Source organism: Megalobrama amblycephala, linkage group LG11 (genome assembly GCF_018812025.1).
Source record: "Megalobrama amblycephala isolate DHTTF-2021 linkage group LG11, ASM1881202v1, whole genome shotgun sequence".
NCBI classification, from domain to species: domain Eukaryota; kingdom Metazoa; phylum Chordata; class Actinopteri; order Cypriniformes; family Xenocyprididae; genus Megalobrama; species Megalobrama amblycephala.
Genome location: NC_063054.1, coordinates 19,543,928 through 19,566,804, shown reverse-complemented (window position 1 = coordinate 19,566,804; position 22,877 = coordinate 19,543,928). Strand labels below are relative to the sequence as shown.

At 36.4% G+C, this 22,877-nt stretch overlaps 3 protein-coding genes across 9 annotated transcripts; 2 read left to right on the top strand and 1 right to left on the bottom strand.

Moving 5' to 3' along the window:
• Window positions 1-188: 188 nt before the first annotated feature.
• wdr21 (WD repeat domain 21) lies at window positions 189-6,314 on the top strand. 5 transcript variants are annotated; one of them, XM_048206591.1, is made up of 14 exons: window positions 189-257; window positions 561-700; window positions 1,161-1,216; window positions 1,308-1,465; window positions 1,717-1,799; window positions 1,911-2,013; window positions 2,291-2,434; window positions 2,536-2,585; window positions 3,125-3,204; window positions 3,326-3,418; window positions 4,301-4,398; window positions 5,152-5,331; window positions 5,475-5,589; window positions 5,680-6,314. In XM_048206591.1, exons 2-14 carry the CDS (start codon window positions 603-605, stop codon window positions 5,910-5,912), a joined length of 1,491 nt encoding a protein of 496 aa, XP_048062548.1. In that variant the 5' UTR covers window positions 189-257; window positions 561-602; the 3' UTR covers window positions 5,913-6,314. The 5 variants fall into 5 exon arrangements, with proteins under 5 accessions (XP_048062548.1, XP_048062549.1, XP_048062551.1 ...); XM_048206592.1 differs by having other exon boundaries at window positions 191-257; window positions 570-700; XM_048206594.1 differs by having other exon boundaries at window positions 236-257; window positions 573-700.
• A 162-nt stretch (window positions 6,315-6,476) lies between these two features.
• zfyve1 (zinc finger, FYVE domain containing 1) lies at window positions 6,477-16,276 on the bottom strand. The gene is made up of 11 exons (XM_048206589.1): window positions 14,877-16,276; window positions 12,587-13,091; window positions 12,238-12,452; window positions 11,848-11,954; window positions 10,150-10,258; window positions 9,958-10,055; window positions 9,748-9,865; window positions 9,490-9,660; window positions 9,227-9,407; window positions 8,223-8,339; window positions 6,477-7,937 (listed from the first exon to the last, which is right to left on the bottom strand). The coding sequence occupies exons 1-11, from the start codon at window positions 15,357-15,359 to the stop codon at window positions 7,705-7,707; spliced, it is 2,337 nt and encodes a 778-aa protein (XP_048062546.1). The 5' UTR covers window positions 15,360-16,276; the 3' UTR covers window positions 6,477-7,704.
• Window positions 16,277-19,585: 3,309 nt separating this feature from the next.
• pigh (phosphatidylinositol glycan anchor biosynthesis, class H) lies at window positions 19,586-22,361 on the top strand. Of its 3 annotated transcripts, none has more exons than XM_048206586.1 (5): window positions 19,586-19,904; window positions 19,992-20,201; window positions 20,291-20,374; window positions 20,449-20,530; window positions 20,637-22,361. In XM_048206586.1, the coding sequence occupies exons 1-4, from the start codon at window positions 19,728-19,730 to the stop codon at window positions 20,521-20,523; spliced, it is 546 nt and encodes a 181-aa protein (XP_048062543.1). In that variant the 5' UTR covers window positions 19,586-19,727; the 3' UTR covers window positions 20,524-20,530; window positions 20,637-22,361. The 3 variants fall into 3 exon arrangements, with proteins under 3 accessions (XP_048062543.1, XP_048062544.1, XP_048062545.1); XM_048206587.1 differs by having other exon boundaries at window positions 20,449-20,536; XM_048206588.1 differs by having other exon boundaries at window positions 19,597-19,844.
• The last annotated feature ends 516 nt before the right edge of the window (window positions 22,362-22,877 follow it).

Genomic DNA, 22,877 nt, shown 5'->3' with positions numbered 1-22,877 from the left:
TATCATTTTTAAAATATAAATACATAAAAAAATCATTATACAACATTTATATTTTTATTCATTCATTTAGCTTCAAATATGTGTATGTCAACGAGACCATCCTCTGACGTGATTGACAGCTTATTATCCAATCACATTATTTAATTATTAAAAAAAGTCTCAGAGTTCCACCAATGAACAGTAAGGAGGCGGGGATTTCCTGTGTCAGGCGGAAGTCGTATTTCCAAACAGGAAGAAGTCATCACGATCTATTTCAGGTAAGTTTATTATGACTTTCCTTTTCACATAAAGTTATTACAGCGCTCGGTAAATATGTGATTACTTGCCTGTGAAAGTAACAGCCAACATAAATGAACGAGTCACGTGAATGTTCATGATAGTAGTCTAAGCATGTTAGCTCGTTCAGCTCCATAACAAATCAGTGTTTTTCATCAGTGGTCATTTTTTTAGTAATGCTCCAAAAAGCGTAGGTTTAGTTTCATATGTTCTAACAGCAAAAAAATAAATAGTTCACAATTTTTTTCTCTTTATTTGAATATAAATGTATAAATCTGATTTAGCTTATATAGCAGATAAACTGGCATGACTCCTGAGAAGTAGAAATGAAGCGGGGATATGAAGCGAGAGGCAGGGACCGTCACCGACACCAATCACAGTGGCGGAGGAGACACCGTTCAGCCCACGATGAGCAGGAATACAGGTAACTAACACGGATTGAGTCTTATCACTTTTCACGTAGACGCTCCTTAAAATGAAATATTTACACACCCGCATTCTGTTCCAAACCTGTTCGACTTTTTCTGTGGAACACAAAAGATGATGTCAAGCAGAATGACAGCCAACTTTCATTGTTTGGACAAAAGACACAGTCAAAGTAAATGAATGGAGAGTGATGCTGTCACTCTGCGAACATATCCTTTTGTTCCACAGAAGAAAGTGAGTCATACAGGTTTGGATGAGGAAGGTGAGTACATTTTGAGTGAACCATATATTTAACTAACATTTATGTTGCATTTAAAATCAATGCATGTGTTCATCTTAAAGTTTTGGCAGATCAGTTCTGGCCAGTCTAATTTTATTCAGATTGTTAGTTAGGCTTGTATTGTATTTATGTTAGCCGTTACCACCAACATGCATTCATAACATCAGTCTTTTTCTAGGTCTGACAGCACAGCAGGTGACGCAGGTTCATCGTCTGCATCCTCATCTGCACCAGGTGAACTTTTACTTTGCATTATCCCTGTGCACGTCTTTCTGTTACAGCATCAAAAATGATTCACTTAGCCATTAACCATTATCACTTACAGAGTTGCCAGGCTTCTACTTTGATGCAGAGAAAAACCGCTACTTTCGTTTGTTGCCTGGACACAACAACTGTAACCCTTTGACAAAAGAAGGGCTCCAGAAAAAGGAAGAGGAGAGAAAGAGAGCAGAACTGCTTGCAGAGGATGATGGTCCTAAGAAGGTGAGCTGGGGAAGTACTGGATATGTCCTCTAGCTATTTGTACATGTATTTTATATGGACATTCTTTACTGCTACAATTTGCACTAAATTCCTGCTGTAACATCGTTCTTTGAGAGACATCTATTGATGTTTTATGCAAAAGCATATCTGCAGTTGTTGGATGAGTTTTGTAGGTAATAAATCAGTGTATTGATTTGTTATCAAGCCTACTGAGATGTAACTTTCTCCTTGATTCTCTCTATTATGTTCAGAAAGCTCCCAGGACTGGGCTGAATTCTGCATTGCTGTTACAGAAGAGACATCTGGGTCTGCTGCCCCCAAGCTCCTATTCTAGGTATGGCATAACATAATGTTTTATGAATACAAGTACTTTAATAGATGTTTTTACCAGGAAAAAAATGGATCCCAAAAAGAATTTGATCCCAAGGCTGTTCTCATTTTGTAGGCTGATCCATGAAGTGAAAGTCAGTGGGATGCAACGTCATAAGCTGGAGGTGCAGAGCTCCAACTCCACCTGTCCGAACACCGACAACTTTCATCTCATAGTTGTAAGCCTCTCGTTTAATGGGAAAACTTGAAGACTTAGAAAGAAAACAGTGATTTCTGAGGCAACTCAGTCTATTTAAATGTATTCTCAGTGGAAAAACAGCATGTTATGCTGAGGACAGGAATCTTGAGAACAGTAGAGCCATTTTTTGGGTTAGTCTTTGTTTTCATGGAAATGGGGTTGTTGGCAGGTGTTACTGGAGGAAGGAAGATTAAGTTTTGGCGGTGATTGTGTTTTACAGTCTGACTGTTTTCTTTTTTCTGTATGCATCCTATTAGGCAGATTCAGCTTGTGAGAGGGTTTTCACAGTGAATGATGTGTCGCACGGAGGCTGCAAGTACGGCATTATGAATTTCCATGGCTGCAGAAAAGGCTCTCTGTCGGTGGAGATGTGCGATAACCTTTATTTTACTAACCGCAAGGTAAGCTGTGTAGTTTAAAATTAATTCCTTTCATCAACAAAAACACACACACAAAAAAAACAAGATGTTTTGTAGTAGTAAAAACTTTCATTTTGTTTCAGGTGAACTCTGTATGCTGGGCCTCTGTGACACATACAGACTCGCATGTTCTGTATCCTTCAAACGTTTCAGATTCTAGAAACTAAAGCTTCAATTATGTTTGAGATTATTTTGAAACTGTAGATCTTTATTGTGGTTTTACTAGATAAACTCTAATGGTGTGTCAATGTTTAGGAATATTCATGATCAGTTCATAATCAGTACTTAAAATAAACGATAACTAATTGTTAACATTACCACAAAAAACTAATGTGGTGGAGGACGACTTCAAATACCGTATGCAAATAAAATGCGAGTATTGGTATTTTCCTTTTTAATTTTCACTCCACTGTATAAATTTAGAGTATGCTTAGTATAATTTTATTGTTTAATGTAAAAAGTCTTTCTGCATTAAAATGTGACTTTGTGAATTTGTTGAATGTATGTCAAATGATAACTTAATATGAATATGCGTATCATATTTCGCTACACTAGCCACTGTGCAATTTTAGATGAGCATACCTGCATGTTTACTCTGGTAATGAAAATTAATCAATCACCAAATGAACATCTCTAATTAGTAAGGAAGTGTTTCTTGACGAGTGTTTTCAGATTGTGTTTGGTGGGCATTTCTCAGACGCCAGGCTGTGTAAGCTTATTACCTGCTTCTCTTTTCAGCAACTTCAATCCAGGTTTAAATCTTTTCCTTCTGGGTCTCTCAAATTTTTAAATAAAAGGTTTATTTGTTTTCCCTGTATTAAGCTGAAATGACTTGGCTTCTTTCTTTTCTTTTCTTTTTTTTTTTCTCTTCAGATCAACCAGGGATGCTGTGCAGTTTTAAGATCTCCACAGCTTGGTCATGTGCATGGTGTCTCAACCCACAGGCTGATAAAACCTTCAGCACTGGTGAGTTTGAGTCTGTATACTGTATGAGTTTGCTATTGGAATGAATGTTCACTGTACTACTGTTAAAAGTTTGGGGCTGGTAATGTTTTTGAAAGATGTTCACCTAGGCTGCATTTATTTGATCAAAAATACAGTAAAACACTAATTTTATATAACATTGTTTTACATTTACATTTAATTATTTAGCAGATACCTTTATCCAAAGCAACTTATAAATGAGGACAGCAAAAGAAGCAATCAAACCAACAATAGGGCAACAATATGCAAGTGCTGTAACTAGTCCCTGTTAGTGTAGCACAGTACATTTAGCAATTTTTTTTTTTTTTTTTTAAATAGATATATAGAATAGCATGTGTTAGTATAACACTGAGTTTTTTTGTCAAGTTTTGACGAAAAAATGTCTTCAGCCGTGTCTTGAAAATGGCTAAAGAGTAAAGATTCAGCAGCTCGGGTTGAGTTTGGCAGGTCATTCCTCCAGCTTGGAACAATTTAAATTATAACAATGTAAAATAGTTATAATTTAAAATTACTGTTTTGTATTTAAATAAATGTATTTTTCTCCTGTGATGGCAAAGCTGAATCTTCAGTAGCCATTACTCTAGTCTTCAGTGTCACATGATCATTCAGAAATCATTTGGTGCTCAGGGAGCAACTGTGATGCATTTGTTTGTTTGTGTGTGTGTGTGTGTGTGTGTGTGTGTGTGTGTGTGTGTGTGTGTGTGTGTGTTTTTTTTTTTTTTTTTTTATAAATAGAATTAATTTTAATTTTTTTTGTAACATTGTTGCACTTTTGATCAATTTAATGTATCATTGCAGAATAAAAGTATTAATTTCTTTAAAACAAAAATCTTAATATGTATTTTTATATGTACACCTACATAGGCCTTTCTCGTCGAGTGATTGTTACGGATGCTGTGACTGGACGCAGAGCAACATACCTCGCTGGAAGTGATGTTCTAGCTCAGCAGTTTGCTCTAAGGGTGAGAAGAGAGCATTGCCTGAAAAATGAAAATTCATTGTGCTCAAGTCGGGTCCGTGGCGCAGTGGTAGTGTCCCCAATGCCACATATAACCTCTGTCTCCTCCCACTTTCCAGTCTCCCCTAGTTAGACTATAATTTAAAGTCATCTGTACCTCATTAAAAAGGTTTACACCATAGGAACATAAAGGAAGTTTACACCATTATTACACATAAAGGAGTTTCTGTAATCCTGCATCCAGTTGTCAGAACATGTCTAAGATGACAACGTAACATGAAAAGATTGAATGTACCTCTAAATGCATAATAGCCCTAAATACAAAGTTCAAGCAGAAATATAAATTAGTAAAATCTCTCTTCACTTTACAAAAAGGTCATATTAGTTAATGCATTAACTAATAATGAGAAATGCATTTTGTCACAGTATTCATTAATATTTGTTTACCTTAGTTTATAAAAATGTAACTGTTCATTGTTAGTTCATGTTAGCTCAGGTCCATTTCAAATGAAAAACAAATACTCTTAAGATTTTTAAAAGTAGTTTTTAGTTTATCACAATATTTGAGTTATTAAAACCAATATCCTTCATTTATCTAGTTTATAAAAGTTCTTGTAAGGAAGTCTTGTAAAGTATTTATAAGGAATCCATTTTCTTGACACTAAAAATGAACATTCTGAAAGTTTTTTTTTTTTTGTAAATTTTATACTTCTTCTTATATATCTGTGACACTTGTGTCATGTACCTCATATTTTAGACTCCTGTGCTGTTCAACGGCTGTCGCTCTGGAGAGATCTTCAGCATTGACCTGCGACAGCGTGACAGGGGTCGCAGTCACGGTTGGAAGACCAGCCGCTTCTACCAAGAGTCAGCCATCACCTCGGTCCAACTGCTACAGGATGAAAACTACCTCCTCGCTGCTGACATGCTGGGAAATGTCTGTCTACCATAAACAACTAAAATTACCACACACACACACCAGCCATCATGCTTATATAACTGTATAGGTTCAGTTAATAACATTTAAAGCACTCAGGCATGAATTAGTCTTTATTCTTCCTTCATCTCATCACTGAACAGATAAAGCTGTGGGATATCCGTGTTAAGCGGTCTGTCAAACAGTATGAAGGACACCACAATGAATACGCCTATCTACCAATTCATGTCAATGAGCCAGAAGGATTGCTTCTTGCTGGTACTTTTTTTTTTCCATATAACCCACACATGATCATGTAGAGCTTGTTCAGTTATTTAACAATGCACATCTCCTGTGTACTGTTTTCAGTGGGTCAGGACTGCTACACCCGACTTTGGAGCCTTCAAGACAGCCGTCTCCTCAGGACGATCCCCTCGCCTCACCCTGCAGGGAAGGACTCAATCCCAAATGTGGTGTTTTCCTCCCAGCTGGGTGGTAGTAGAGGACTTCCAGGACTCCTTATGGCTGTTCGTCATGATCTGTACTACTACTCTTACAACAAAGACTATCAGGATGGGCTGACACTGGAGGGTCAGTGCTAATAATTACCCTCTGAAAATAAGTATAAGGCTGCTGTGTGGAAAATTACATCTTTTTGTCATTTTTTTTTTTTATTATGTCTTACTGACTGAAATGTTGCCATTTGTACCATCTGCCTTTTTATTTTTTTTTTTTTTTTTAAGTAATAGATTAGACCATGAGGGATTCAGAATACTTCAGTGTCTGTTATATTATCAATAGATTGATTTTGAAAAAGATAGATGTATCTAAATTATAGTCACTTGAAACATACCTCCTAAATGTGCAATTTCATGATTCTTATGGTTGTTTTTGAAAGAAAGAAGAAAAAAAGACATTTTACATAAAATATGCTGGAACTTTTTGTAAAATAAGAAGGAAACTGTTCATCATTGTTCAAAATAAATCCAAACTTCAAATCTAAACATGAATTTTTGTTTTTGTTAAAACATTGACTTTAACCCCATTGACTTTCAAAAAAAAAAACATCGACACAAAATATATTCTTTTGTGTCCTATAGAAGAAAAATATCAGAGGTTTGTAACAACATTTTTAGGTGAAATGTTGAACTGTTTAAGTACAAAAATGCATTTACTCATTTTTATTTGTAAGCCACACTCTTACAAATAACTCGTTTAATTTAATTAGCATACAAGGTGCAAAGAATATAAAATGATATTCATGTTTCTCATGTCTGTGTCAGTCATGGTCAGTCATCCACACATAATGCCTCACTGAGTCTATGATAACCTGATTCTACATAATGAGTGTTCGTTTGGCCAAGAAAACCATTTTCCTGACAGCAATAATGCATACCATGGGCTAAATAAAAGCAACTACCATATAATATGAGATTTATGTGGATTGGCATCTCTTGAAAGATAATGCAGAGCCACATCATTTGTGCGGTTTCGTCATGGTTTTGTGTTAGGAGTAACTATGCAGTTTGATTCGGCAACAGTGGTAGTGATTCATTAAAAAGGTCTGTTTTAAAAACTTCAAACAAAACGTCCTGCTCGAGTACACGCATTTAAAATAAATGATAAAGAAGTCTTTAAATTATTCTGAACAATATCAGATAGTTTAGCACGATCATGTGAGATCAGCATAATAGGCAGCAAATAATTGAGACAAACAGTAATGAATCTAAAATCTACACTAGGGCTTCTTTGAGGATAAAGGAATGCAAAACAATATGGACAATTTTGCATTTTAAAAGCAAATTGACAGGGTAAATCTTCCGTAAAACTGAAAATTGAGCAACACAACAGGATGTTAAATAATATTACTAATGTTTGTGCACCAGTCTAATGTCTCCTGTAGAGGCCTTATGTTAGCTGCCTTTACCCACAGGAAGGCCCATATGGATCTGCAGCCACAGAAATGGAACGGCCATAATTTATATCTTGCACCTTTAAGCATGTTTAACACTTTTTTTCTACCACATTTAAGCCCATTCTGCAGGTCTTCCCGAAAAACATTCGTTCCATCTGGGCCTGCCCACAGGTAACGTATTGCATGGTAGACAAAGGATTGTCGCAGGTCTGACAAACATTTATTTTCCTGATGGATTTAACCTTTGAAAGAAGAAAATATGTAGGCCATTACATATGTTAAACTGTGAACAGCTCATGTAGAGTTGAGGAGCATGACGTGAATGAAGTGTTGGGACAAAAAGCAGAGATGTTCCTCTTGTTTTCAACAACCAATAGGATTTATCGGTTTGAGAGCAGTGCTTCTTCCCTCTCAACCTGTACTGAAGCACTGTGGCCACATATGGGGTGTCTTATAATGCGGAGTGATGTTTGGTTCTGCTAGAGTTCTCCAGATTTTTGGTTGCAGGTGATGCACACCCGCACAGGATGGTCCCAACCCCTGGAGGGCACAGCCCGGCGATCAGGGGAGCAGTCGTTACACACTCCTTGTCCACATGCACGGCAGTGATGGATAGAGAGACGGGCATTAAATTCACGCTGGCACTGGTTGCAACAATGGATGTCTTGGTCAGGGACCCAATATGCTGGACGGGCGGCATCTTTTACCAGACCTAGTAAATGCACAGGTGCATTTGATCAATTGTATATATTGATATTCCAGTGCAAGTATGTAACTATGATGACATTTATAATGCTTAAACCTAAAGATCACAGAACAGGTTAGTTGAACAAACCAAAGTTTTTCAAGGTGTATTAGTAATATTATATCTATTCTTAATTATAAAATCATTATAATAAGATTGATACTCAACTGTTTTTGCAGTGTGAATTCATATTAGTATTAACTGTTCATGTTCGTAGGCTCATAAAACTGTGAAATACAGTGAAGAACTCACCAAGAGGGATGTCTATGGCAGTGACTACTGCTCCTAATGTGTTCTGAACAGCTTCTCCCACCTTCCTGGCAATCAGAGTCCCACCTTCCTCCTCTTCCAGCGCTGCATCCAGCAATTCTGTGTGAGACCATCATTTTGAAATTATTCATATTATGAAGTGAAATAATGCATGTTATCTTATATTATGTGTAATACTTTCAAAGTTATTGAAACCAGTAAATCAAGCAATGGGGTTTTTTTGTCTTATGTTTTTCACAATATTTAGCAAGGCATTATTTAAGATATTAATTCTCATTGATGAAGGCATCCGATACATTTTCATAATTGCACAGTAGATTATAATAACAATCACTTTTTACCTTTATTAGTTTTAAAAGTATTACAGTGTGCACTTTATATTATTTTATACACTTAAAGAAATTATCTATCTATACATACATATACATTATGTATATATACATTGAGTTTGAGACCAGTAACATTTAAACTGCTTTTAAACTTATCAAAAGTGACCGTAAAGACATTTTATTTATTTATTTATTTATTTTTAAAAAGCTGTTCTTTTGAACTTTATTTTCAAACTTTTCAAAGAATATTTCCATAAAAATATTAAGCAACTGTTTTAAACATCGATAATGAGAAATGTTTCTTGAGAACCAAATTAGTATATTAGAATGATTTCTGAAGGATCATGTGACACTGAAGACTGGAGTAATGATGCTGAAAATTCAGCTTTGCCATCACAGGAATAAATTACTTTGTGAAATATATTCAAATATTAATATTAATAATATTTCACAATATTACTGTTTTTACTGTATTTTTAATTAAATAAATGTAGCCTTGGTGAGCAGACGAAACTTCTTTTAAAAACATTAAAAATCTTAGTGGTTCCAAACTTTTGGACTGTACTGTGTATGTATATATATATATATATATATATATATATATATTATTGAATATGATCTAAAATGTTTCTGTCTACCATTCAAAGTGAAGTATACCTTCTGAGATGCCTCTGTTTTGAAAGCAGGCATCACAGACTCGCACAGGTGCCAGGCCCCAGCCTCTCTCAGGGACTGGCCGTGTCTTAGAGGAGCAACCATCACAGAAACCTTCTCCACAGGCCCGACAGTGGTGCTTTGTATCATTATCCTGGAATCCCTCTCCACATTTATAACATCTCTGGAAAAAAAATATACTCTTTCTTCAGTGAAGACTTCACTTCATTAAAAAGGCACATAAAAAAACTAGCATTAAAACTCACATGGATGAGAGAATTGGGCTTCCAGTACGCAGGAGCAATCTGGTCTGTTAACCAGGCGGTGACAGCTTTGGCAGGCTTGACGCTTAGCTCTGAAACAGACTGAGCCATATAGTTCACACCATCCAGCAGCCTCTGCGCAGCATTGTTGTTGTCCTTCAGGAATCCATCGGACTGAGATGGAAATATGAACGTGAATAAAATGTATTCTTTGTGCTTTTTAAATGGACATGGGGGGGGAAAACAGCAAAGTTCTCTCACCCCAGGCCAGACATGCTGGATCTCAGTCCGAACCACTGTATCAACAGGGTCCTGGTTCCCATACCAGTATTGCCTACTTCTATAGATCACAGAGCAGTTTGGGCACTCGATCACATATCTACAAAGAAAAAACCCAACTCAGTACTGTATGTCTAAATGAACTGAACTAAATGCACCTTTGTAGAACTATCATCCAATAACACCACTCACCCTGACCAGGCGTATATGGCCAAACCAAACCAAGGTGAGTCAGAGGATGCCGTCGTCTTTGGAACCACAATCACCTCTTTGCCGCTCTCATAACAAGCCTGGAATAGCAGGTTAACGCACATAATGTCAGACCTGGGCAGTCACAGAAATATGTGTAAGGTCAGGTCATGTGTTGCATTGTTTAGGACCTACCTTGCAGGTGTAGATGCGATTATCGTAGTGGGCTGAATAGCGGCAACGGTGTTTAGCCTCGTGCACCACACCCTCTCGTAGGTGATTCATGCTGTTTTTACAGCCTGAGCTAAAAAAAAACCCTCCAAAGAATTAGAATTGCTTTTGTTTATATATGTAATTCAGAACAGGCTTTAGTATGGTGTACATGCATGGAATTTTCCACCTGCATTACACAAGTCAAAACTGGTAGAGTCAAACATCTAATTATTAGTTTAGCCACCTGAGTGGCGCCGCACAAATAACTTCTTCTGAAGTTTTTTTTTTTTTAAAAGAATCAATTTTCAAAATATATTTAAATTACTCAAGTGTAAAAAACAACTTTGTTTGGGAGTTAAAAAATACAAGGTAAGTGACATGTTGGAATCATAACATTTGGCAATCTATATAATCTAAGTGAAACTAGTAAAAAACAAAATATGAATCAAATATTCATTTTACATGCTGAAAAATGTTGCTCAGGAACTTCAGTGAACCCTTTTGAGCAATGTCTTAACCGAATCTGTGTTGTCTTTAACATTCATTCAAAGGTTACAGGCCCACATGGAATCTGAACCTGCAGAAATTGAAACAAATTTTACATACAAAGTATACATCCCCAAAAATGTTCATGGCCCCAAGAATGTTTTGTTGTATGAATATTGGAATTTGCAATATATCAAAAGAAAGAACAGAGCCTCTGCTTTTCAACAAACAAAAACATTTTATTCTAGCGTCATGCATTCTTTTTTATCAACACTTAAAGGATTAGTCCACTTTTAAATACACTTTTCCTGATAAATTTACTCACCCCCATGTCATCCAAGATGTTCATGTCTTTATAAACAAAATATCGCCTTGAACGTACTTTCCGCTTCCGCATTCTTCATAACGCTTACGCTGAATGTTCTACGCCTTCCCTAGATTCTAACGGAACGAACGCGGCGCCAGTTTCGTTTTTTCCGTAACTTGAATAGGGAAGGCGTAGGACATTCCGCGTACGCGTTATGAAGAATGCGGAAGCGGAAAGTACGTTCAAGGCGATATTTTGTTTATAAAGCATAAATGGTTGTATTTTTTTCGAAAATGACCGATCGATTCCATAGATAAGACCCTTATTACTCATCTGGTATCGTTTAAAGCCCTTGAAGCTGCACTGAAACTAATTTTTTACCTTCAACCTGTTGGTAGCCATTGAAATCCACTGTAAGGAGAATAATCCTGTAATGTTTTCCTCAAAAACCTTCATTTCTTTTCGACTGACGAAAGAAAGACATGAACATCTTGGATGACATGGGGGTGAGTAAATTTATCAGGAAAAGTGTATTTAAAAGTGGACTAATCCTTTAAAGCTCGTTTCTACTGAATAAAAAGGATAATTGCGACATTTTCTCACAATTCTGACTACTTCTTTTTTTATTCAGTGGCAGAAACAAGCTTCCATACGTTTTTGCCTGTTTTGATCTGGAGATTTTCTACTCTTTCAGAAGATTTTTAGCGCCCCCTACCATAACTGCAAGTCAGAAAATTCAGTCAATGACGGGGAGGCATTTTCTTATAAATGACGGAAAATTCTGTCAATGGTGGGGAAAGAGTTAATTATATGTGACAGTTGCTTCTGAAAATGCTAAACAGATTTGGAATCAGGAGCAGCGTGACTCCTGAGATGTGAAGACTTACCCACAGCTGAGGCAGATGCTAGAGCAGGTAAAGTATTCATCTGGAAAGAAAGAGTTGCTTGCCAGATGCTCATCAGGAATCTCTCCACTGAAGCACTCACTCAAAGCCTTGAGAACAAGAGCTTGATACATTAAAATTTATAACTGAAAATAGCACACGTGTCTTTTGAATATTTCAAGGCCAGAGCTAAAGATTTGTAAGCAGTCATCTGAGGAAAACAAACCTTCTTAAAAAAGAATAGAAAAAATGTGTCTTCTGCAGATTTTTGGATAAAAGTAATAGTAAAACCAAGTACTCAACATTTCAAACCAACACTTCCACCCACCCTTTCATGTCATCGATGAGCTAAATGTGTGACTGAGTTAATCTATGACATAAAAAACGAATTACCTGCAAGGCCTTGTAGATGACACCGGCAGACCGTGGAGATCGTGTAGTGTTGTTGTCTAACTGCTGCTCCACGCTACGCAGCAGACCGCTGAAGTCAGTCGGGGGGTTGTGGGTACGAGTGCCCCGATACTGAATAGAGCTGAATGCTTCTGGAAAGAGGCCAAGCTTTCTGAAACGTTCCTGAAGAAGCCGCTCAGCTGATTCTGATGGCTTATCTACAGTGCACAAGAGAGAGCGGTAATAAGCATTTATTATTTTGCTTACCTTATCTATTTCAATGTAATCTCTAAATTATTGTTTTGTGAATAGGACAGAAAAGCGGAAAACACCCAAAACGCGGTGAACTGACCCGAGCCTAATAACTTGGTGTGGACGGTTTCATGGAAGATTATAACAGCAGGACCCAGAGTGGAAAGGGGCACATCCAAACCACAGCGGGCAGTTGTAGCTTTCAGCTCCTTCGTAAAATGCTTTAGATATGCATCTGACGCATCCCCAAGAAACTTGAAAAGATCATCATGTAGCCGGTCAGCATGTGTGCGATAGATGACCAGATCAGACACCGCAAGCACCTTCAGGAGGAGGCGGGTTCGCTGTCCTTGGTTCGTTCCTGCCCCCAGAAGTCCCTCTGTGTCAACAACCACCACCTTATGAACAGGGTCCAGTGCTGCCCACACCCCAACCGTGCAGGAATCCTGGGTTGGGGATGTCTTGAACACTTCACGACCCAGAAAGAAAGTGTGATTGAGAGTGTGAGATTTGCCCTCTCCAGTATTGCCGAAAATGGACACCACCTTCAAGAGCTCCTCAGGCCTGCAGCCTAAATTCTTCACAAACTCCTCCTCATCCTTCACCTGTTCAGGTTAAGGAAATAAACATAAGGCATATACTTAAGCAATATCACATAGTTACGTAAAACAAAAAACAAAAAACTAGAAAAGAAGAAAAAGCATAATGCTTTGACTGTCACAGTGCAATGCACAGATTAAAAGCCAGTCTGGAACTTGGGTCCAGCAGAGCGGCAGTGAGCTCAAGCTCCCCTCTCTGGACATTACGGGTGGAGTTTGACCTAGTCCAGCTCCACCTCTGTGGATCTAATGGGTGGAGTTATGTTTAGGGTTATGGGTAGGGTTAGGGTGTGGTTGGGCCATCTAGCTCCACCCATAATGTCCAGCGAGGAGGGGGGGATGATTTCACATTTCGGATTCTAGGTTGAAATCTCAGACTGGTACGGAGGCCTGGACATGACATGCAGGAAAAAAATTGTAGACTAAATTGTGCGCACGATTTATTAATTCGTTCCCTCGATTTACTAAAACAAGCGCACAATTTACTATTTCGTTCCCTTGATTTACTAAAACGTGCGCACGATTTACTATTTCCTTCCCTCGATTTATAAATCATGTGCATGATTTATAAAATGAGGGAACAAAATAGTAAGCCGTGTGCACGTTTTAGTAAATCATACGCACGATTTAGTAAATCGAGGGAACGAATTAAGTCGTGTGCACGATTTAGTAAATCAAGGGAACGAAGTAGTAAATTGTGTGCCCGTTTTAGTAAGTCATGCGCACGTTTTAGTAAATCGGGGGAACGAATTAGTAAATTGTGTGCCCATTTTAGTAAATCGAGGGAACGAATTAGTAAGTCGTGCGCACGATTTAGTAAATCAAGGGAACGAATTAGTAAATTGTGTGCACGTTTTAGTAAATCGAGGGAACGAATTAGTAAGTCGTGCGCATGATTTAGTAAATCGAGGGAACAAATTAGTAAATTGTGTGCACGTTTTAGTAAATCGAGGGAACGAATTAGTAAGTCGTGTGCATGACTGAGTAAATCGAGGGAACAAATTAGTAAATTGTGTGCACGTTTTAGTAAATCGAGGGAACGAATTAGTAAGTCGTGTGCATGACTGAGTAAATCGAGGGAACAAATTAGTAAATTGTGTGCACGTTTTAGTAAATCGAGGGAACGAATTAGTAAGTCGTGTGCATGACTGAGTAAATCGAGGGAACAGATTAGTAAATTGTGTGCACGATTTCATTTTTTTTGTTGCATGTCATGTGCGGGGCTCCGTAGAGAAGCTTTGGGATCAAGGAGTTCTGTAATCAGTCCACTCCAGATCCACTCCATGATTTCCACTTTCCACTCTGAGAAACCTTGCTCCGAGCAGTCATTATCCGTGTATCATTCGTTCTTTTAAACTCAATTAAAAGCCAAATTCAGACAATCAAAAAAGGACTCATTGTTATTATTTATTTACAAATACAATGTTAATAAAAACAAAAGACATTTTTTTTATTTTACACTCAAGCTAAAAATAGGATGTGAGGAAAAACCCCTACAGTGGAGAGTGGACCGGATCCACGTGTCATTTGTTCCTTTAATATTCAATTAAGAAACAAATTAAAAGAACAAATGATACACGGATTATCATGGAGTGAGAGAAATACTTAAAATATTCACTCATATTTGTTGAAAAATCACACAAATCAAAACTAGAAAGAGCCTTTAGCTCCAATCAAATAGCTTCATTTATGTAGGCTACTCGTTTAACGCCGCTCTGCCAATCACATTTGAGGACCAGAACTGACTGTTATATAAAAAGCAAAACAGTTGTAAAGTACAAATAGAGTTACCTGCATGTCTTCCTTTTCATCCACCAGAAGAAAGCTGACGACTTTCTCCAGTTTAGCTTTCAACGCATCCAGCTGTTCATCTCCAGTGCTGCAGTTCTTCTCCGCGGGTTTCGAGGGAGGGTAGGCTGTGAGAGGGTGCTTTCTTTTACTGACCCCGCTGTGAGTCCGCTTTTGACAGTCCAAACACAGGTTGATTTTACATCCCTGACAGCGGACCACTGCTCTCAGCCGCCCCCCGTTCGGAACCCCCCCGTCCCCTTTACATGAATCGCAGTAGGGTACGTGGCCAGGTGCGATTCGGATCCTGTCGTGGTTCCTCATGCGCTCCTGACGGTGGAGCTCCAGCTCGCAGCGGATGCACTGCAGGCTGCCGCATTCGTCGCACTCGAAGGCGGCCTCGTCAGAGCCACCGCAGGCGTAACTCTCCTGACAAACCAGGACGCCGTTCAACCCCTTTTCCACTGACGAGCCCTGACCGCTCATTATTTACGTCTAAATATAATAGCGAGGTAGCACACCGAACGGAAGCAACTGAATTTAAAGTACTAAAAGCTCTCTGTAAATATACTGACTGGTTATTCCTCTGAAAGTTGAACCAACTACAGCAGAGACCAACCTTAATGTACAATCAACAAGAGAGATGGTATATACCTCATGAATAATGCATTTGAGTTCTTAAACAAAATATCTCACTCGTTTGTCTTGAATTTCATTGGAATCCTAAATGTGATGTGTCAAATTATGACACTGGCTTAAAATCAAATATTCAATATGAACTATAAATAGATCAGTTGACATCCGTATAGCACTGGCACTAAGTCAGACTTGTCTAGCTTTCTGGCTGATTTAAAAGTGATCAAGCAGGCTAAAGTGTCTAAATTCACAAACTACAAGCAATAACAATCGAAATGTATTTATTGACAGACGTAAACACTAAGAAAGCAGCTATATTCGAGTACTGTTATCGTCCTGGGCTTTTGTTACTCAAGCTAACTAAGATTAGCATACGTGTCTGGAAAATCTCCTCCAATTTCAAAGACTACAGATACTAGGGGGTTAGAAATATGATTTCTGCAGCTGAATTAATAAGTATTTAGTATCGTACAGACTGTCCTTAAAGTATGTTCACCAACAACACATTGATCAACACAGCTTTGACCGAACAAAACAAGCTGATTTCGAGCCAGAATCGCACCGCAGTCTTCATCAAACAAGCCGCTGAATTCCCTGAAACATCGCACACGACAACGACTCTTTGATAAACACAAATTAATAAGCCGGTTGATGTCAAGATAACTGTTTTTCCCCACCAGCTTGTAAAACGATTCCCCTCCCCGGTAGATTCGGGTGAATGTTGTTGCCAGGTCAGATCAGCTGATCGGCTTGTTTTCACTGTAGCTGCAGTCGAAGGTTACCAAACGCAAAGCCAGATGGGAAATGGAGTCCATTCTCTACAAGCAAAATTTAGTAGGCCTAATTATGACATAAATTCAGTTTTAGTGTTAGGATGAGGAGCGGTCAACAGATATAAGATATATGATTTCAAAAACAAGAATTTTTGTACACTTTTTAAATATGTCAAACGTTTTAAGTAGCCTACATTTTAAAATAGTTTTAATCTCTTTTATTGTGATTTATAAAAGTACACTTGTTTTGATGTGTTGACTAACACACATGTAAAGTACTTGATTATGATTGTATTTCACATTTAATGTTAATATATTTTAAATGTATGCTACTTAATTGCAACTCTATGGGGCGGTTTCCCGGACAGGGTTTAAATTAAGCCAGGATAGGCCTTAATCTAGAATAGTTAATCGTGGCTTAAAAAATGGCTTTCTGAAACACAGATTAAGTACAGATTACTAAAACCTGGACTATAGAGTCCTAATTTAAAATAAACTAGATTAATTTAAAACCAACTGTGCTCATCTGAATTAGCATGGGAGAGGTTGCCTGTAAAACATGGAATGAACCAAGAAAAGCTTAAAATTGCATGGAACTGAGAAGCAAATCCAAGGAAAACAATGGCAGCAGATCTAAAAAAAAAAGTTCTTTTAAAGCAAGCAAAATACATCAGCTGTGGGAAAAAAAGAAATGCCTGGAAATCTTTATGTAATAAATTCTATTTAAATAGATTAATTTTATATATATATATATATATATAATAATCCTATGATTATTAATGTTTTTGTTTTGTCGTTACATAGCAACAAACCAAACATAACTATTTAGGCAGGTCATGATGAGTGTTGGCAGTCTAGAAATAATACTAGTTTGAGCCAAAACACTATCATAATAACTGCTTCTATATATAAAAAAGACAATTTTTGTTAGCAGGTCCTCAACCCAAGCAAAAGCTCTACACTTCACCACAACGGTAATCTCCCAAAAAATACTAACATATCAAAAACTTTTACATAATAGAACATTAAACAGTAAAACGTCTCTCCATATTCTCATCTTTCTAAAAAATGCATAAAATAACACTTTTTCAACATTTACTCTCCCAATTCAGCCCTGTGCAAAGCATGATGGGAAGTGAAAGTCTTGTTTGATTGGGTCACTTGACTGATACATGTTATTTCAAAATGAAAACATCAGGTGAGTTCTAGTAACCATTTCAAGTCGATTTAACATGAAGCAATCACATTTGAACCAGAAACAATGGTGTTAAATCAAAATAAATTGTTTAAATAAAGTGAACAGCATAAAAAAAAAACTATATATATATATATATATATATATATATATATATATATATATATATATATATATATATACACATACATACACATACACACAGTCTATATCAATATATATATATATATATATATATATATATATATATATATATATATATATATATATATATATATATATATATATATATATATATATATATCCAAGTAATACATGTGTCTTCTTTGAAACACAATGTTAATCTGAAGTTAAACCTGCCTCCTGGTAGGTTTAATTTAAGCCTCAATTTAGTCCAGGAGTAGCTCTAGTCTTCCTCCAGGAAATCAATTTATTAAACTCTGGTCTAGACTAAGTCTAAGACTATTTTAAACCATGACAAAGAAAGCAGATTTCTGTTAATCTGGTTTAAAGGGCCATTTTATTCTAGGACTATAGGCTCTGTCCGGGAAACCGCCCCTATGTGTATACATTAAATACATGACCTATAAGTGTCATTAGAAATGGAAATAAGTATATTTAAGTGTATTATAAATGCTTGTTAGTACATTTGTCAGTACATGTTAACCATATTTCAAAATTATGAAAGTACATATTAAGAAGTAGCCTACTTAAGTTCTACTTAAGTATAGCCTAAAGAAAATTATTCAAATGTATGCTAAAGTGTAAAGTGCCTTCTGTCTTTTTACACATAAGTCATTGTATGAACTATGTTCAGGGTATTATATTTTACTTCTCTGAGGGACAGACTACAGATATTCAAAACTTTTGTCTTATGTGGCTGTGAAAATTCAACATGATAGCCTATAGAACCTGTATATAAATCTTGTCTAATTTTTCACAAGTTCTTTTCAAACATGTACTGTATTTTCAAAACACAGAGATGTAAAGTATTTGATTAAATTACTGTACTCAAGTATCTTTTTGGCTACTTTGTAGTTGTACTAAGTATCAAAGATTTTGGCAACTTTTACTCTCTACATGACTACATTTTTGAGCAAGTAAATGTACTTTTTACTCCACTACATTTGTGATGAGTAATGCAATTACACACTACATTTTTCATGACAACTAACTTTTTCTGCAGCAGTTTGTTTCTGATATAAAGAAGCGATATTGCCATCTAAGGGCACTGAAGGTACTATATCTTGTGCATTTTGCCTTTACTCACCCAAAACTTGTCAACAAGGATACTTTACGTCAATGTGAGTGCATTAGCAGGTAATTGCTGATCGCATGCTGTTTGATTTATTAGTGGTGATGAGGCTCAAACCAGCACATACAGTAGACTTTGACTATTTAATTTTACTTAACATTTATTTTATATATCTACTATATTGACAAGACCATTTTGAAGGATATTGGTTTACTTATGACCTTTCTGTGCACTTGAGCTCAACTGAGACTTCAGAGTTTGTAGATGTTTAAAAGGTTGTTGTGTTCAGTTGAGGTGTTCAGTTTTATTTTGATTTAAGAAAATAAACTTGATTTCTCATCTTACAAATCAATTGTTTCTTATTTTCACTGGTATGTCTCTCAGGACTAGTGCATCTCTGAGCCTACAGCATAAGTAAAATACTTAAGTACTGTTAAAATCTGATACTTTTACTCAAGTTGTATCGGAATTGGTTACTTGTAACTTGTAATGGAGTCATTTTCGATGTAAGGTATCAGTACTTTTACTCAAGTATGGTTTTCAGGTACTCTTTACACCTCTGTCAAAACATGATTGACACCCTTGTACACAACAGTAGCCTAGCTACAACCACTGATCTATATAAATGTCATTTATATAGATTAGTGGCTACAACCCAATGAACAGCTTCTCTGTTTCTCAGCCTCATTTATTTCCATTTACATAAACTTAAAAAATAGGACTATCTACCATGAAAAAGGCCCATTATAACTAATAATAATTAAGGTCAGTTGGGTAAACTATTCTTATTATACATTTGTAAACCGCAATTCTCCATACCCCAGTCCAGTAGGTGGCAGAACTACATCTGTATATTAACTTGCCACCGCCACACTGTAAGAAGAAGATTCCAGTGTCTGTTGACAAATGACTGTCGAAGCAAAGCTAGTCAAACTCAATTGTGAAGTCCTTATTCACATAATATTCCGACAGCGAGATAACTAACAGAGATCAACATGGCCGAGGAAGAGTTCACAGATATAAATGGCAACTCGATTTCTTTAGACTGCCAAACTCACTCAGCTTTCTGCAGAGAGTTTACTGTCACCTCACCGAAACTGTCCTTGCGCAAGGTGATGGTGTACACCTGCTTTATATGGTTATTTGCTTATGCTATATTTTTCTTCACCGAGGTAAATCGTTTTATAATGCAAATACGAACATATTTCTAATACTAAAATGATATTATTATACTTCTAATGACTTATATTAATGTCTAGAACACTGCTGTCCTGTCGAGTGCAATCCTCCTCACGCTGGCTGGGATGATGATTCATATTCACTTTGTGAAGGTGGACCATGAGACCCTTCTCATAATCGGCTCCCTCGGCGTCCAGCTGTCTTCATCTTACGCATCTGGACGAGAAAGCACGACTTTCATTGAGATGAGCAAGCTGAAAGACATTGTCATCAACGAGGCTGTTTATATGGTAAACACACAGTATTTGACCCTGGTGCATGATGGAGTTTGTGATCTAAAAATCAAGTAAAAAAATAATCACCCCTTGTATCTTTCTAGCACAGCATTATATACTATCTGTGCATTCTGATCAAGGACCCAGCAGAGCCTGAGACGGTGACAAGCGTTGTCCCTCTATTCCAGGTATGAAGCGGCTGTTGTTGTTTTAATCTTTAGAATGTCACTCTGTAAATTAACACATTGCATTCTTCCGTCAGAGTTCAAAGCCTCGGCTGAATTGTTTGGTTCAAGTGTACAGGAGCTGTCAAGAGATTCTAGCACAGACCAGATGACACAGTGGTAATGGTTCATGTCATGGGCCATACTATACATGTTTTACATAACTGACATAGTTCTGTGTCTATATATGTTTTATGACTCTATTTCTTTTACTTTTATTTGGCAGAGTCTTCCTTTGAAACAGGATAAAGATTGGAAAACCACAGAATGAACCATAAGCGTATTGTTGGTAGTATTTGTATTGTTGCCTACACTACATCTTTCTGTTACATATAGTGGTTTGTTAGATGTTTGTTAGTAGTCTTACCTTATTTAAAAACATTATTTTATGATTTGTTTTATTGTTTTTCATTGAATATTATAACTGTTTGTTTTTTTCCTCAATGATTCTGACCTTAAATAGCCACTAGGGGGACATGTGTGCCAATTTTTGGAAAGGGGAACAAATTTAGTTTATTAAATATATTAATGATGATATTTCCTATTTGGTACTGTTTTAACCATATGACATTTTAATGATTAATTTTTGTTTGATTTTAATTTATTTTTTCGTATTAAAGAATCAAAATGAAAACAACATAAACCCCTTTCATTAGAATTCAAATTGCAAATGCCCATTTGCTTGATGAATAAAAACAATACAGAGATTTTTATTTGAAAGAAGTATAGAGAATCAATGTATTATTCAGCTATTAAAGCAAATCTTATTTGGCCACCATTGTTGTGGGTCACTTGAGGGATTATGCTAATCCGCCTCATTCGCTTTTTGGTAGGTCAGCATTTGATTGTGTTCCAGCTTTTGTCAGGATGTCTTGTTATCCAAAGCAGTTTATGTCCGAGAGTTAGCATACAGGTTCAACTCACTCTAACTGGATGAAGTGAGTTCATTTGAGCTCATTTTGCAGAATTCAGAGCACCACCAAGCTTCTGAGTTACTTAGTTGGTGATTTTGTTTTTTTCTTATAAATTATATATTTTATTGGTGTCCGAATTTATGTTCAAATACTGTGAATACCAAGTGGAAATATATACTGTGGTTTCCTGTTCATAGTAAATGCTTTCTAGGGGTCAGACAACAGAAGGCAAGTGATCCTTTTTTGCAATATCAGTTTCATAGTATTTCTGGGGCACAGCTGTTGTGAACATCCATCACACTAGATCTTACTAAATCTTACTGTCTTCTGTTGTTTCGTGGAACACAAAACTAGGTTTTTTGTTGTTGCTGTGTTTACCTTTTCTTATGATTCCACTAATCTTTACATATTCTGAGAAATGTTTTCCATGTCACCTCTGTATTTTTTTAATAGTCTGCAGTTTCCTTATAGGAACTCGCTGCCTGTTGCATAGACAAGGGTTAGAGTTGTCATTCGAGTTTACCTGTTTGGGAAAAGGAAAGAGAAACCACCCATATTTATTTGTGTTCATGCTGCTTTGTGTTTACACACAGTGAAACATTCCCTTCACTTTTGAAAGCAGCTATCAACAATGATTAAGAACACTGATTACCCTCTAACTTAAATGAATATTATGGGTTCAGTACAAGTTAAACTCAAATGACAGCATATCTGTTGATTACCACAGAAAATAATTTCAACAAATTCACTTTTTTTCTTAAATAAAGCAGCTAAAATAGTTAGTGAGGCACTTACAATGGAATTAAGTGGAGCTGATCTGTAAATGGAGCTAGCCACGAGATGTGAATAATATTTGTGTTAACATGACTCTAGTGTAAAAAAATAATCGATTACTGACATTTTCTGTGTAAAATTAGCCTGCCCTTTGTTGGCAAGGTTTTTTAAAAATGCTTTTGAAACAGTAATATTCAAAAATATTATAACAATTTAAAAATAACTATTTTCTATTTTCATAAAATGTAATTTATTCCTGTGAATTTTCAGCAGTCATTATTCCAGTCTTCAGTGTCACATGATCCTTTATTCTAATATGGTGATTTGGTGCTCAAGTAACATTTCTTATTATTGTTATTCTTGAAAACAGTTGTGCTGATTAATATTTTTGATACATCATTAATTTTTCACTATTTATTTAGGATTCTTTGAGGAGAATTAAAAAAAAAAAAGTTTATTTGAAATAGAATTTTTTTGCAACATGTCTTTACTGTCATTTTAGATCAATGTAATGCATCCTTGTTGAATAAAAGTATTAATTTCTTTTAAAAAAATATCTTACTGACCACAAACTTTTGTGCATATCCAGTTTACAACTTTGTTCCCACACCATAAAAATGACAAGAACAGCTTTACAGCTCAAATAATTAAGTTTTAACAGAAGAATTAATGTGTGATCTCATAAAAATATAAACCTTGAATTTCTGCTTTTAATCCTGCATAAATTGGCCCCTTTTAATCCTTTTTCATTATAACCTTGTTTTTGTTTTTGTTTTTTT